This window comes from Drosophila navojoa, chromosome 2 (assembly GCF_054131105.1).
Source record: "Drosophila navojoa isolate 15081-1374.11 chromosome 2, UAZ_NAV_1.0, whole genome shotgun sequence".
In the NCBI taxonomy this organism is placed as follows: domain Eukaryota; kingdom Metazoa; phylum Arthropoda; class Insecta; order Diptera; family Drosophilidae; genus Drosophila; species Drosophila navojoa.
In genome coordinates this window covers 9,429,935-9,442,863 of record NC_142890.1, presented here as the reverse complement: position 1 = coordinate 9,442,863, position 12,929 = coordinate 9,429,935, and the positions used below count along the sequence as shown (strand labels likewise).

At 42.7% G+C, this 12,929-nt stretch overlaps 5 protein-coding genes and 3 non-coding genes across 8 annotated transcripts; 4 read left to right on the top strand and 4 right to left on the bottom strand.

The window, feature by feature from the left end:
* Positions 1 to 111: 111 nt before the first annotated feature.
* Trf4-2 (Topoisomerase related function 4-2) lies at positions 112 to 1,386 on the bottom strand. Its single transcript, XM_018110449.3, has one exon. It carries the CDS (start codon positions 1,384 to 1,386, stop codon positions 193 to 195), a length of 1,194 nt encoding a protein of 397 aa, XP_017965938.1. The 3' UTR covers positions 112 to 192.
* An 85-nt stretch (positions 1,387 to 1,471) lies between these two features.
* PGS1 (Phosphatidylglycerophosphate synthase 1) lies at positions 1,472 to 3,811 on the bottom strand. Its single transcript, XM_018110427.3, has 2 exons — positions 2,421 to 3,811; positions 1,472 to 2,361 (listed from the first exon to the last, which is right to left on the bottom strand). Exons 1-2 carry the CDS (start codon positions 3,483 to 3,485, stop codon positions 1,942 to 1,944), a joined length of 1,485 nt encoding a protein of 494 aa, XP_017965916.1. The 5' UTR covers positions 3,486 to 3,811; the 3' UTR covers positions 1,472 to 1,941.
* Positions 3,812 to 3,899: 88 nt separating this feature from the next.
* GckIII (Germinal centre kinase III) lies at positions 3,900 to 6,761 on the top strand. Its single transcript, XM_089265554.1, has 2 exons — positions 3,900 to 4,041; positions 4,324 to 6,761. Exon 2 carries the CDS (start codon positions 4,378 to 4,380, stop codon positions 6,403 to 6,405), a length of 2,028 nt encoding a protein of 675 aa, XP_089121680.1. The 5' UTR covers positions 3,900 to 4,041; positions 4,324 to 4,377; the 3' UTR covers positions 6,406 to 6,761.
* A 208-nt stretch (positions 6,762 to 6,969) lies between these two features.
* On the top strand, positions 6,970 to 9,872 carry cal1 (chromosome alignment defect 1). The gene is made up of 2 exons (XM_018110529.3): positions 6,970 to 7,201; positions 7,274 to 9,872. Exons 1-2 carry the CDS (start codon positions 7,121 to 7,123, stop codon positions 9,650 to 9,652), a joined length of 2,460 nt encoding a protein of 819 aa, XP_017966018.1. The 5' UTR covers positions 6,970 to 7,120; the 3' UTR covers positions 9,653 to 9,872.
* Positions 9,873 to 9,981: 109 nt separating this feature from the next.
* Positions 9,982 to 10,054, top strand: TRNAK-CUU (transfer RNA lysine (anticodon CUU)). The gene has a single exon. It is a non-coding gene; the product is annotated as a tRNA-Lys (tRNA).
* Positions 10,055 to 10,180: 126 nt separating this feature from the next.
* Positions 10,181 to 10,252, bottom strand: TRNAQ-UUG (transfer RNA glutamine (anticodon UUG)). Its single transcript has one exon. It is a non-coding gene; the product is annotated as a tRNA-Gln (tRNA).
* Positions 10,253 to 10,447: 195 nt separating this feature from the next.
* On the bottom strand, positions 10,448 to 10,519 carry TRNAQ-UUG (transfer RNA glutamine (anticodon UUG)). The gene has a single exon. It is a non-coding gene; the product is annotated as a tRNA-Gln (tRNA).
* A 159-nt stretch (positions 10,520 to 10,678) lies between these two features.
* On the top strand, positions 10,679 to 12,569 carry Spag1 (Spag1 axonemal dynein assembly factor). Its single transcript, XM_018110439.3, has 5 exons — positions 10,679 to 11,076; positions 11,133 to 11,566; positions 11,625 to 11,752; positions 11,823 to 11,950; positions 12,015 to 12,569. Exons 1-5 carry the CDS (start codon positions 10,810 to 10,812, stop codon positions 12,504 to 12,506), a joined length of 1,449 nt encoding a protein of 482 aa, XP_017965928.1. The 5' UTR covers positions 10,679 to 10,809; the 3' UTR covers positions 12,507 to 12,569.
* The last annotated feature ends 360 nt before the right edge of the window (positions 12,570 to 12,929 follow it).

The following is a 12,929-nucleotide window of genomic DNA, read 5'->3' as shown; positions in this document are numbered from 1 at the left end:
ATAAAAAGATTATTCACTTTTGGTAGCGCTTTATTGCTACAGTTATGAGTGTATATGTATATTTATGTACAGATAAGATGAATTCAAATAAAGCAAGCTAATTACAAAAAAAATCTATTTCTAAAAAACGAGCAGGTATCAAAACATATATAACATATATGTTAATATTAAAATTATTATAAATGACTAAACTTAACATCCTAAGCCCTTGTATTGACAACCATTGTGGGTTAGAGGCATGTCATTGAGATTACTGCCTATCTCCTTCTTATCTTCTTCTTCATCCTCTGATGTGGTGGCGTTTAATTGCAATTTGACGTCAATATCAAAATACTGCTCTATACCATTGACAGGCTCCGCACTAATGTCGGTCAAATGTCGAAACTTGAAGTGTACCCAATTTCGATAGCTCATTACAGACTGTGGCACATGAATAATGCTGCCCAGAATGGATCCACTTCTTTTTGAGACGTCCATGTCAACCTGTTTCGACAGCTTTAAAAAGGCTGTTTCAAAGCGTTGCTTCACATCCAGTGCTCCAAACGAGCTGCGTCCAATGTCGTTAGTCGGCGTAATAGGATCCTCAATAGTCAGAACCGATAGCCAGTTGCCATGACTGAAGGAGTTTTGCAGCACACACTTTTCCACGATGCCTCCGCTGCCACGAATAGAGATTCCATACTTAAAGTAGTCAAACTTGCGTCCATAAAAGTCCAGAAACTTGAGAAGTAGCTTGCCCAATTTGTTATCATTCTTGCAGTTCTTGGCCTCGCTAAGTGGCTGTTGCTGCAGGAAGCTGATGCACATGAGTGTGACGGAATACGATGAAATACCGCCTGAACTGTATACTTCATTTAGGCCTTGTAGCAGTAGATATTGCTTCAGTACCATGACTAGTTTGGGCAGCTCTGGGAACTGTTCTATATACTGCTGCACCAGCTCGGCCGCCTTAACGCCCGACGTCGTATTAAATGAAATGTCAAATTTTATTCGTGATATCTGCTCTGTAAATTTAACAACGGGCACCGAGGCCTTGTCCAGGACATTGATATCATCGGCCACTCCTCGTGCGATCAGCGTATCTCTTAGCTCAAGCAATGGAGCGCCTTGCCAATAGAAATTGTTAACAGCTATGTCGATATCGGAGATGGGCAAATTTAGACCGGTGCGAAAAGAACCAAAGACTTCAACGCAGCAATCAGGCCAAATACTCAGTACAACACGCTCAATCCGATGGACAGCCTCCATACGCATCATATACTCCGTGGGCGTCGAAAGCATGTAGTTGTAGAAATGTTCAATCTCTTGATGGAGTGCGGTTACCCCGCTGCCATATTCAACATCTGAAACCATCCAGGGCTCGCACTGATCCGCGACGTTGGTCATCTCGACGGCTTCTTGAATCGTGAACAAAAACTGAGACTAGTAACTCCTCTCTGGTATTTCAATTATTTATTGTTTTGTTGTTCACTTTTGGCACTTAAAAGTTACTGTATGCTCATTCGCAATCGCAATTCGTAATTTGTTGTCTTTTTTTAATTTCTCTTCAAACCGAATAACAAGAACAAGACAAATGCCAAAGTCAGCGCCGTTATACAGCGTTGCCACCCAGTTCATTTCGAACCGACGAAAATGTACTAGTTCCTTTTTCAAACCCGCTTATCATGAAATAAGTTAGACATGATGTAATTGAGTTAAATAAACATAACCAATAAGATAAATGCCGATAAGAATAAATTTTCAATAAAATATGTATGCAAAGGCATGTTGTTTAAAAACTTGTTCTTTACTTATTACTGTATGACTGTGTAAAAAATAAATTTACAGCAATATACACAAACCAAACTCGAAACACTGCACACATTGGAGACTACATACATTTGAAGTAACTAGCCCTGAACATAAACAAATTGAACTAAGCATGTGACTCGGTATTTAAAGCTAAAAGAAATTTCTAAATATGCGCACTACAGCCTGTACCCAACGCGGTATAGGCCTCTGAACAATCTGACGCTCAGCTGTTGTAGACAGGTCAAAGAGGCGATCTGATTCGTCTTGAAGTCGCTGACTGAGCTCCTTGTTGACAGTTACCAAACAGACCTGGGTCTCCAAATCGCGATTGACCGAGCGCTCGCCAAAGTTTGAGGAACCGATAAGTGTTAAGTTGGGCAGTCGAGCCTCAGGTAAATAGTACCAGAGACCCTTGGCATGGTACGTCCATCCAGGCTTTTCGTATTCAAAAAAGTTTACACGATGATTTTGCTGTCGTCGCACTAAGGTTTCATAAAAACTCTTTGCAATCAGTGTGTAGGCAGCAGGAATACCACCAGCAGGTCCTTTGGCGCCTTGGAAACCATTTGCCTGCATCAGAGAAACCCAAATAATATTAGAAAATTGATGGTATCTAAGCCAATACTTACATTTGGATGCGCCATGAGAATGCTGCATTGCGCGAGGCAGTTGTGCGTAATGGTGTCCATATATTCCTGGGTGAGATTGAAGTAGCCGGTGGCTAATTTAAGGCGTGATCCGGCTATGCATTTCGACAGCAACTGTTTGGTCACCACGCTGTCATGGTGAATGCCTATCTGACCCATCTCTAGCAACGGAAACACCCACGTGTCGGCTTGGCTGCTCTGCTCCCTGATTTGTAGTTGTCTTTGGTATGCATCCTGTACGAAATTTGTTATACGTTCTTTGGCCAGCCGAATGAATTGGTCTTTAGTGCCCTCGTAGGGTAGGATGCGCCAGTTGCCATGCAGTCTCTCAGCCGCATCAGCGCCCACAGCCAAGCTGAACTCCTGCACTCGTTCGATGAATTGCGCATAGAAATCAGCCAATGGCTTGTCCTCAATTAGTATGTAGCGATCCTGGCGATTGGTAAAGTAGTCATTGGACAAGTTGGCGCCCGAAATGATGACTGCATCGTCAAATAAGTACACCTTCATGTGCTGCAGTCCGAACAGCTCGTTCCAGCGCGGTGGCGCGAATCGTTTGGTCATACCACGTAAATCTGGCGTGTGGTAGAGTGAAAATTGTACCTGTTCTCCAAACTCTCGTACCAGAGGCAGGAGCATGGTCTTAGAGTTGGCCACCCCACGTGTTCCGCGCGTGAAATCCAAGAGAACGTTTAGACGGAGTGACGATTCTGCCTTTAGGCTGTGACGCAACGTTTGCACAAAGGAGCTCTCCAATTGACCCGTGCCTAGGTACAGACTGGCCAACACAATACGTTTTTTGGCTTGTGCGATGCGCTGTATTAGTGTTTGATAGAAGTGATGCGGCTCATGGATAACCTGTATTTGTTCCCCACGTAGCGGAAAGCAGGGCGCCAGATTGTGTAACCAGGATAGACTGTCCAAAGCAGGTGCACCCGCAAATCCACCACACAACAGCTGTTGGGGCGCATGTTGTAGGCAGCCCAACAGGTCGCTCTGTGTGACGGGCGACAGTTCCTGGGTGAATAGGCGGCGCAGGTACATCATTTTGGCTGAGGGCTTTCTTAATATTCCACTGCTGACGCTACTCTGGCTGGGCCAGGTTCCTTTCCTTTTTTCACCTTAATTGCGATGTTGGTTTCATTCATTTATTGGTGGTTTGAGTAATTGAATAAAGTGAACTGGTTATATGAAATCATATCAAAATTACATTTACATGCTGTTGCTGGATATTTAAAGAAATCTATCGATAAATATATTTTTATCGTTTCAACTTCGCAGTCAACATATGAAAATTAAAGTACTTTATTTAGCCATACAGTCTGTAACCATCATATAAATCGATTTAAAAATGGTGTTTGTTATGAAAATGTAAATAAAACTGTCAATAATGTATGGAAAAGCCTGTTATATGATCAATCTACTGTTTAAAATATCGATATTTAATACCCATAAAAACGGATTATCGATGTTTCCGTCGTTCGCCACTAACACAGCCAGCGCAGCGCAACAACAAAAAGCAAGGAGAGAAGAAGAGTCAAGCAAAAGAAAAGCCAACGAAGTCAACTGCGAAAATTTTGTGCCTTCCTCCAATACATAGCTCGTACGTTGTTCAAATGCCTTTAAATGTGAACGCAAAGGATTAAAATACGACAAATAGTTGATGAGTGCGTTTGTATGTGTTGTGCATGATATCAAAATAGTGTCTACAATAGTGCAACGCAACCAGATTCGAGTGCGTGCAGCAACAGCAACACCAACAACATAAAAAAAAAAAAATAAAAGAGAGCGAGAGCGATAGCCAGCCTTAGTCGTAACTCACTTTGCTTTGGGATTTTTTGTTGCTACCTTTTCTTGCTTTTGTTTTTGCTTGAAAATTTTATAGACGAACCGAAATTTGAAGTCAGCTGGCCTGGTGTAAAAAGTGACAGAAGCTAACATGTCCTGGACAGAGAAAGTGGACCCGGAGTTGATCTTCACCAAGCAAGAGCGCATTGGCAAAGGCTCTTTTGGCGAGGTCTTCAAAGGCATTGACAATAGGACGCAGCAGGTGGTGGCCATCAAGATAATCGACTTAGAGGAAGCTGAAGATGAGATCGATGACATACAGCAGGAGATCATGGTGCTCTCCCAGTGCGATTCGCCGTATGTCACCAAATACTATGGATCCTTTCTGAAAGGCACCAAACTATGGATAATTATGGAGTACCTGGGTGGCGGCTCTGCATTGGACTTAATGAAAGCTGGATCTTTCGAAGAGATGCACATTGGCATCATATTGCGAGAGGTACTTAAAGGCCTCGACTACTTGCACTCGGAGCGCAAGTTGCATCGCGACATCAAGGCGGCCAATGTGCTTCTCAGCGAGCTGGGTGATGTGAAACTTGCCGATTTTGGAGTAGCTGGGCAGCTCACCAATACGACATCCAAGCGAAATACATTTGTGGGTACACCCTTCTGGATGGCACCAGAAGTTATTAAGCAATCACAGTACGATTCTAAAGCGGACATCTGGTCGCTGGGTATAACGGCCATCGAGTTGGCAAAGGGCGAGCCTCCTAATTCGGAGCTACATCCGATGCGTGTACTTTTCTTAATACCGAAAAACAATCCGCCCCAATTGACTGGTAACTATAGCAAGTCATTTAAGGACTTTGTCGAGGCATGCCTTAACAAGGACCCAGAGAACCGGCCGACAGCCAAGGAATTGCTTAAATATCCGTTCATTAAGAAGGCAAAAAAGAATGCCTATCTGATTGACTTAATCGATCGCTTTAAGAAATGGAAGCTCTCTAAGGGCGATGAGAGCGAAACTGAGTCGGAGAACTCCGATTCCGATTCGGATGCCAAGCAGAGCGGCGTAGGCGGCAGCGGTCACGATGAGCCCTGGATAATGACCGTTAAGGGACTACACATCAATAGCGCACCGCGTGCCGGAGTCAATAGTTTTCAGCTGCAGGAGCACGAGTTGACCATGCAAAAACTTATGGCCACGACACATTCGCCCACGACCGGCGTCAGCAGCAATAGCAGTCAATCAGCCTCGAGCAGCAACCTTAGTAACAGTATTGGAGGCCCCAGCAAAGCTGCGAGTACAACTAACGTGGGTAATGCGATTGCACCGGCGGCGGCGACGGCGTCTGGCAGCGACTTGCCGGCGATGGTCAGCAGCAATAGCAATAGCAACAACAATAACAACAATAACAGTAACAACAACAACTTGAACAGCAACAAACATGCCACAACAACTATGCTGAATGCGCCACTGAGTGGTGGAGGATTGGGAGGTGGAGGTGGAGCAGGAGCAGCTGGCAATGCATCATCTGGCGGTGGAAGAATGCTGCCGGTCAGCACATCCAGTTCGGCCACTGATATAATGCAGAAACGTGCTAGCTCCAAACCAGAGCTGCGTCAGTCACGTTCGGTTGCTACATTGGATCAAGTAGAAGAGCGTCGCGCTTCCCTAGGCCTGCCACTCAGCATGGATCAGCATCAACAACAGCACCAGCACCACCACCAGCAGCAGCAACGTCGTAGCAACAATCGTGAATCATTCCATGCGACAAGCGCCAATAATGTGAGCAACAGCAGCAGCAGTGGTATGAACGTTGCCGAGCACAACGATTCCCTGGCTTCCAATCAATCCAATCACGGCAAGCTTGCGACCGGGCAGGGCCAGCGCATGTCATATCACACGAACAGCGCTTGCCTAAACAATTTGCTCTTCCCGGTTCTGGGTGACATACAGCGCAAATATAGCAACAGCAGCAAGAATTTGCAGAGCATGCACGGAGTTGGCGTCGGCAGTGACATTGGCGATTTGAAGTCTGTGTTTGAGCTGGCTGAGCGCAGCAGTCCGGGCGTTAGTGATCTGTTCATGAAGGAGCTAATCCATATGCTGATGCCGGGCTATTCGGAGACGCGCATCAATAATATTATGGATCGCGCCATACGCAATCGCAAATAGACCGTGAAACGGTCCGCCCATATTCCAAAACAAAACATATATATTCTATATAAATACTATACATGTTAAATAAAACCCAACAAGCAGCAACAAAAAGCAGCAGTAGCAGCATCAGTAACCAACATATTCCGACATAGTGGCCAATGGAGCAAGCAGCGTTAGACTTATGAAAAACGAAAGTTTATATATACTTATGTAGTTGTACATTACGTATTTCAACTGAGCCATGTGGCAAATGTTTATCCGACAGTTATTTAGGCATATAATATGTATTCGTTTGTTTATCTGCAATATTAATATTATTAATATAATGTAAATCATATGCAACTTTAAAATAAAACAAAATAAAAAGGTTACATTTACATTTGATCTGCCCCTCCTCAGTGTGACTTTAAATCGTGGCGGCTAATCGATAATATTATTTTGACTGCTTTCCCAAAGTGGCTTATGGAATTTTAAATTTGGTTGAATTAATAAATTATTTTAAATGCTTTGCTTTTTAAATAAAAGAAAACGCATCAAAGTTTAGCAGGCCTATAAATGGTAACCGAAATATACGTTCGAATCAAATTTAGAGCGTAGCGTCAAATATCGATTCGTCGATAATTAAAATGTATGTCTGAATCGCGAGAATAATATGGCAACCCTATTAAGAAAAGGAAGCTTCATTGGAAGCAAGAAATTATTGCGGCTTTTAATTTGATATCCTGCAAAAATGTCAAATTTATTAGTAGATGAAGAATCTTTGGAAACGTTAACCTATGAACGTTCCAAATTGTGGTCAAACTTTCTTAAGGTAGGTCTTAAAAAACATTTACACGATCGCCATTTAAATTCTCGGTTTTTTTTTTTAAACTTTTTTTTTCAGCGTTGTGAGAATATGGAAGATGGCGAAGAAATAAATGTGAGTGACATCGAAGAAATATATAAAAATAATGATGAGGAAAGTATTGCCGATGTGGAAGAAGCCGTAGAAGATGTGGTGGATGAAGCGGAGGAAGTACACAATACTACGGCCTTCATGAGCAAAGCAGAACTTACCTTGATGATATGCAGCGGCGATAATAAAGAGATTTTAGATCAAACGCTGCCAATTGTTCAAGAACACGTACGTAAATGGAAGGCTGCTGGTCTAGATCGCATACTAAACACATTCGATGAGCAGAAGATAGAACAGCATGTAGGTGATTGGCTGCGGCGTCACAACAGTGCATATGGCGACAAGACTCTACAGCCATTGTCGCAGGCTAAACAGTGTCACAGGCGCTTCAAGGCAAATGATCATGTGTTCTCTCCGGCGGCCAGCAGCGATAGCGAGACCGAGTCAATGCATTCTGTGGACACAGCACGCTATATACGCGCCAGTCGCAAGCGGACTGTGTCGACTGCCACTAAATGCAGCAGCCCCATGACAACAATCAAAATGTATCGAACGCTGCCACGCATGCGCGACGAGCTGCGTGCCAAATACAGCTGCAATGAGTACAATGAGGATCAGGAGCATCGACACCATATGCTGGCATTACGCCATCGACGTGACCAACTGCACAGATGCAACCGTGAACGGGAACGTGAGCGTGACCGTGGGCGTGAACGTGAAATCATTTATCACCCGACTCCCAGGCATTATCCGTACAGGGTGGCTTCCAGTTTCCATGGCCAGCAGCGTCGTAAGCAGCTACGTAAGCGGCGGGACAGCTCTCCACATTTTCCATCAACATCCTCCAGCGAAGATGAAAGCGCTCACAGCCGTTGTAACTGCAATGCCTGTATGAGACGTGTCTTTTCCATGTCGTCCCATCCTTATTGTGGCTATCGTAGCTACCAAAGCCATAGCCTATATCATCATCAGCGACTTGAAATGGGATCCAGTACTTCGCACAGCACTTTTAAGCATAGCGTACGCCACTTGCGACGTCAGCACTCATTCGAGGACGATTTGCGTCCGCGTCTGTTGGAGAGTGAGTGTAAGTGTTGCAACAAAGATCGACTCTGTTCGAATGTGGTACACATCGCCAATAGCTCAACAGAGGAATGGCTGGTTGAGAATAGAAGCAGTCCAGATCTAGTGAATTTAAAAGCGCAAACTCAGACACCGACCAGCAGTCGCATCAAGACAAACTCAACGTTAGAGTCGAAAATGGCACCAGCAGTTGAGCATATTGGTGTTCTTGCTGAAGAAACCGACGAAGACACCGAAGAAGGTGTGTTGGAGAATAAGATCAATACCGACAAGGAACACCTAGCGAAAGATAAGCCCAAGAGGAAACGATTAGACAAAGCATCAAAATCGATTAAAAATGAAATGAGTGAGGAACCTGTGAAGACGAAAAATGAGCGATCTACAAAATCTAGCAAACTCAAAGGGAATCAACTCAAAGGCCAGAAAAAGAAGGCAGTGAAATTAGGAAAAAAAGGTCCAGCAGCTGAAAAAAAGAGGAAGAGTACTGTGGCTAGCAGCACAGCTGGTAAGGCACGTCGTAAACTAAAAAATGAAGTCAAACGGACATCCGAGGAATCGGAAAATTCCGATGAAGACTTTAAGCTAGCCATTGCTCTTTCAAAACAAACCTTTTTGAGTGACCAAAAGAAATCGATGCAAAATGCTGATACGAAAATGGAGGAAGATTCAGATTCATCGTCCAAATTTCCGGAACAATCGACTTTTAATAATAACAGTGTGGCCTGCAATTCAACGGCCGTGTCTATTGATACGGCATGTGCACATTCTATGAAAAATCTGAAAATGCAGCCAACTAATGATGTTGCCAATACAATCTCTCTCATGCAAACCGTGGAGATATCAGACAGTGACGGCGACTGCACCATTGTGACTTCAACGACTGGCTGCGAGGCAGCCGCTGCAGTTGCGAAGCCTGCTGGAGACGTGCCTCAGCCTCCAACTGATATTAAGCCGACTAAAAAGGGTTATCTACTGTATAGACCAGCCGACCGTTCACAGAACTGTAACTCTGGCAACTTTACGCTTACAGAGCATACTCTAGTCCCTATTATTGGACAGAATAAGGCCCGCAAATTTCTGAAGTATTATACAGGCGCACGCAGTTTTGATAATCGTTATTCAGTGTACTATCGCCCCACAGTTAAGATGGCTAATGCGTTGAGTGCAGGCGCCAAGTCTGTGGGTTATATGTCTTCCAGTAGCAGTGGCAGCGACTCCGATATCTTCGATCGTCTTCATCGTTACGGGGATGTTTATTTGGAAAAGAACAACGATAGCGATTGATTCGCGTTACTTGTTGGTCAGTAGTTCTAAGGCATACATACATTCTTAACGTAAATTTGGAAATGCTTTAAGGGGATAGTTGAATAGTTCGCAACGTTGTACGAATCGAAAAATTTAAATTATCCTCGAAATCAACTCCAATTTAATTACAATTTTCAATTATTAAATAATGTAAAAGAAATTATGTGTTAATAAAGACAAATCGTTTTAGTTTTCAAAACAGTATCAAATATGTTTGCCTAAAGCAGAAAATGTTCGGTTGTTGTTACGTGGTGAAAATTCACCAAAGATTCTACTCTTTTAAATTATCTGTCATACGTAGCGCAAGTGCCCGGCTAGCTCAGTCGGTAGAGCATGAGACTCTTAATCTCAGGGTCGTGGGTTCGAGCCCCACGTTGGGCGGGTATAAACTTTTTGTTTTAATTTTGTATTAAATAATGTAATATACATACATATACACATATAAAGTATTGGACCCACTACGTATAGTTTAAAAAAAAACATTTTTAAGAAAAATATAAACCCTGAAGGTTCTACCGAGATTTGAACTCGGATCGCTGGATTCAAAGTCCAGAGTGCTAACCATTACACCATAGAACCGTGCTAGCATGGCTGAACTTAATCAAATAAGTTCCAAGTGTCAGTTACGCCAACAATGACGGAAATCGCTGGTTTAAGAAATAAAATTCTGGATGTCAATAATTGTTAGAGTCCAATTATATTAAAGAATTTGTAAATTTTTTATACTTAAATATCTAAAGAAAGTGGCAAAAATAATTTTAAAAAAATTAGAACAGGTTCTACCGAGATTTGAACTCGGATCGCTGGATTCAAAGTCCAGAGTGCTAACCATTACACCATAGAACCGCGATGTGAACCGTTTGCCAAAACATAGTTTTCTTGTTTTTGGTGTTGTTTAGTGTTGTAAGGTGATGGTGGGGTAGCATTATAGTTGGTACTAATAAATGGCGGCGATTATTTTTTTGGTATTTTATCGTTTAAGTGTAACTGAAAACAATACTAAACAAATCCGTTGTCAAGTTGAGAAAAATGATGTACAAAATTTATTTAATCAATACCAGCAGAGAAACATACATCAAAACAACTTTAATAACTTGACTGCATTATATTTCTAGAGTGCAAATAATTAAAGAATCATGGAGAAAGGGAAATCTCTGTTGCAGAAATATCAAATACCAATAAGCAATTTGGATTTTGGCTATGTGGAAAAATGTGAAAACGCACGCGAAATGGAAAAGATTGTGATGATTTTGCGTTCCGGCGAAGAAGGCTACTTTCCAGATCTTACGCGCTGTGCCGAGGATAAGCTTAAAAAACTGAAGCCGGATAGCAAATTGTTTCGCACCGAGGAGAAAATACAACAAAGCAACGTGTTAGCCAAGCACGAATTAAAACCCATATATGTAAGTACATAAGAGATGATTTTAGCCTTTCTATTTAGTTTAACACAAACTTTTAGGACTGGACGAATGAAATTAAGAATAAGGACAATGTACTAAGTGAGCTCAAGGAGGAAGATACTGTTCCATCGCTGGATATACCTCCCGTGCGAAAGACTACCAAAATAGATATTGACAAGGATGAAACTGAGACTTCTAAAAATAAGCCGGCGCCTAAGGCAAGCGCAAAGCCGCAACCCAAATCAACGAATGAGCAACGCATCAAGTCGACGGATTACAGCAAATGGGATAAATACGATCCGGATGAGGAAATATTACGTATGGACTTGGAACAGGAACGCGAAAAGGAGCAGGCACAAATAAAGCTAAAAAATATAATTAAAACCAAAAAAGAGGACCAGATGGAGATTAGCGAGGAGAGCACTGAACAGCAGCGTCTGAACGCACAAATCGCGAAACTAAGTCAGGTCGAGCGCGAGCAATATGCCGAGAAGTGAGCAGAGACGTCTCTTTTTTATTGATACATGTTACAGTAGCATTATTTTAAATAGATTTCGCTTGCGCGGTAACGAGTACTTTAAGGCCAAGGAGTATGACAATGCCGTTAGGGAGTACAGTCGTGCTATAACTTTCGATCCGGCACAGGCTGCACGCTCCTATAACAATCGCGCCATCTCGTGTGAGTACTCGAATGAAAGTTCTCATCCACAATGCCATTTCATATATCTATGCCCTCACCCGCTCTGCAGATTTGAAGCTAAATAACTATTTACTAGCCATAAAGGACTGTGAAGCCTGTCTTCGACTCGAGCCAGACAATGTAAAGGCGCTTTTGCGTCTGGCTGATGCGAACTACAGCCAGGGATATCGTCGTGAGGTAAGTGGTAATGTAGCAAACGCACTAATCTATGGATAATATATTTGAATCGATCTACTGCCAGTCATATGGAATCTATCAACGTGTATTGGAACTGGAGCCCAATAATATAAGCGCGAAGAAATCTTTGGAGCAATTGCGTCAACAGGTGGGCGAGTTGGCTCCCGCGCATGCTACGCGCATGGTCATAGAGGAGCTTCCATCAGATACAACTCCAACTACCAAGAAACCAGCAGCTCCAAAGCCAGCAACTGCAAAGCCAGCAACTCCAAAGCCAGCTACTCCAAGTCCAGCAACTGTGGAGCCTGTGAAGCTGCCCAAGGACTATGACCTGGCCGAGCTGGTCAAGCCGAATCGTGTGATTAAAAGTAAAATAGCTACTGCTGCCGAAGCCCTGGGTGGCACATTGAAAGGTTCAAACTCCATTGCCAACGCGCAGAAACAGCAGATGCAGCACATGATGCAGAAGGTGGCCTCGGCACAGGGCCAGCTGCGTCTGCCCCAGAGCCCTTGTTCAGGTTCCACAAACAACAAGCTCCTAATACAGGAGCTATAATAACAAAAGCATTTATTTATATTTGCCAAGGGGGATCGCACAATTAATTTATTTTTTTTTTGTCACCTTTATATAGATAACAGCAATAGAACATAAATTTTTGCACAAGGCTAAGATTGCAAAAAACGTGTATTAGCAATCGATCTTCAATGTGTGCTCAGCATCTGAGATTATTGAATTACATAAACAAGACTAAATTGATTTATATAAATTGATTTTCCTGATGACCTATCTTTACAAACTAGGCTAAAATCAATATAATATGAAAATAAAATAACTATATTGAAAATATTGTATGAAATCATTGTTTATTAGGAAGGGTTGAAGTAGTATATATATGTACATAGTTACGCATATAAAAACTTACTCAAGTCGTTAGTTCTTGTTGCAGCTGGACTGATAAGATATGAGATTTATAGTTAT

Bases quoted from the DNA above. Each gene is read 5' to 3' on its own strand.
- Spag1 (XM_018110439.3), top strand. From the start codon at position 10,810: ATGGAGAAAGGGAAATCTCTGTTGCAGAAATATCAAATACCAATAAGC. The intron at 11,077-11,132 runs GTAAGTACATAA...ACAAACTTTTAG, and splicing joins ACGAATTAAAACCCATATAT to GACTGGACGAATGAAATTAA. The intron at 11,753-11,822 runs GTGAGTACTCGA...CCCGCTCTGCAG, and splicing joins TAACAATCGCGCCATCTCGT to ATTTGAAGCTAAATAACTAT.
- Trf4-2 (XM_018110449.3), bottom strand. From the start codon at position 1,386: ATGACCAACGTCGCGGATCAGTGCGAGCCCTGGATGGTTTCAGATGTT.
- PGS1 (XM_018110427.3), bottom strand. From the start codon at position 3,485: ATGATGTACCTGCGCCGCCTATTCACCCAGGAACTGTCGCCCGTCACA. The intron at 2,362-2,420 runs GTAAGTATTGGC...TCTCTGATGCAG, and splicing joins TTCTCATGGCGCATCCAAAT to GCAAATGGTTTCCAAGGCGC.
- GckIII (XM_089265554.1), top strand. From the start codon at position 4,378: ATGTCCTGGACAGAGAAAGTGGACCCGGAGTTGATCTTCACCAAGCAA.
- cal1 (XM_018110529.3), top strand. From the start codon at position 7,121: ATGTCAAATTTATTAGTAGATGAAGAATCTTTGGAAACGTTAACCTAT. The intron at 7,202-7,273 runs GTAGGTCTTAAA...TTTTTTTTTCAG, and splicing joins TGTGGTCAAACTTTCTTAAG to CGTTGTGAGAATATGGAAGA.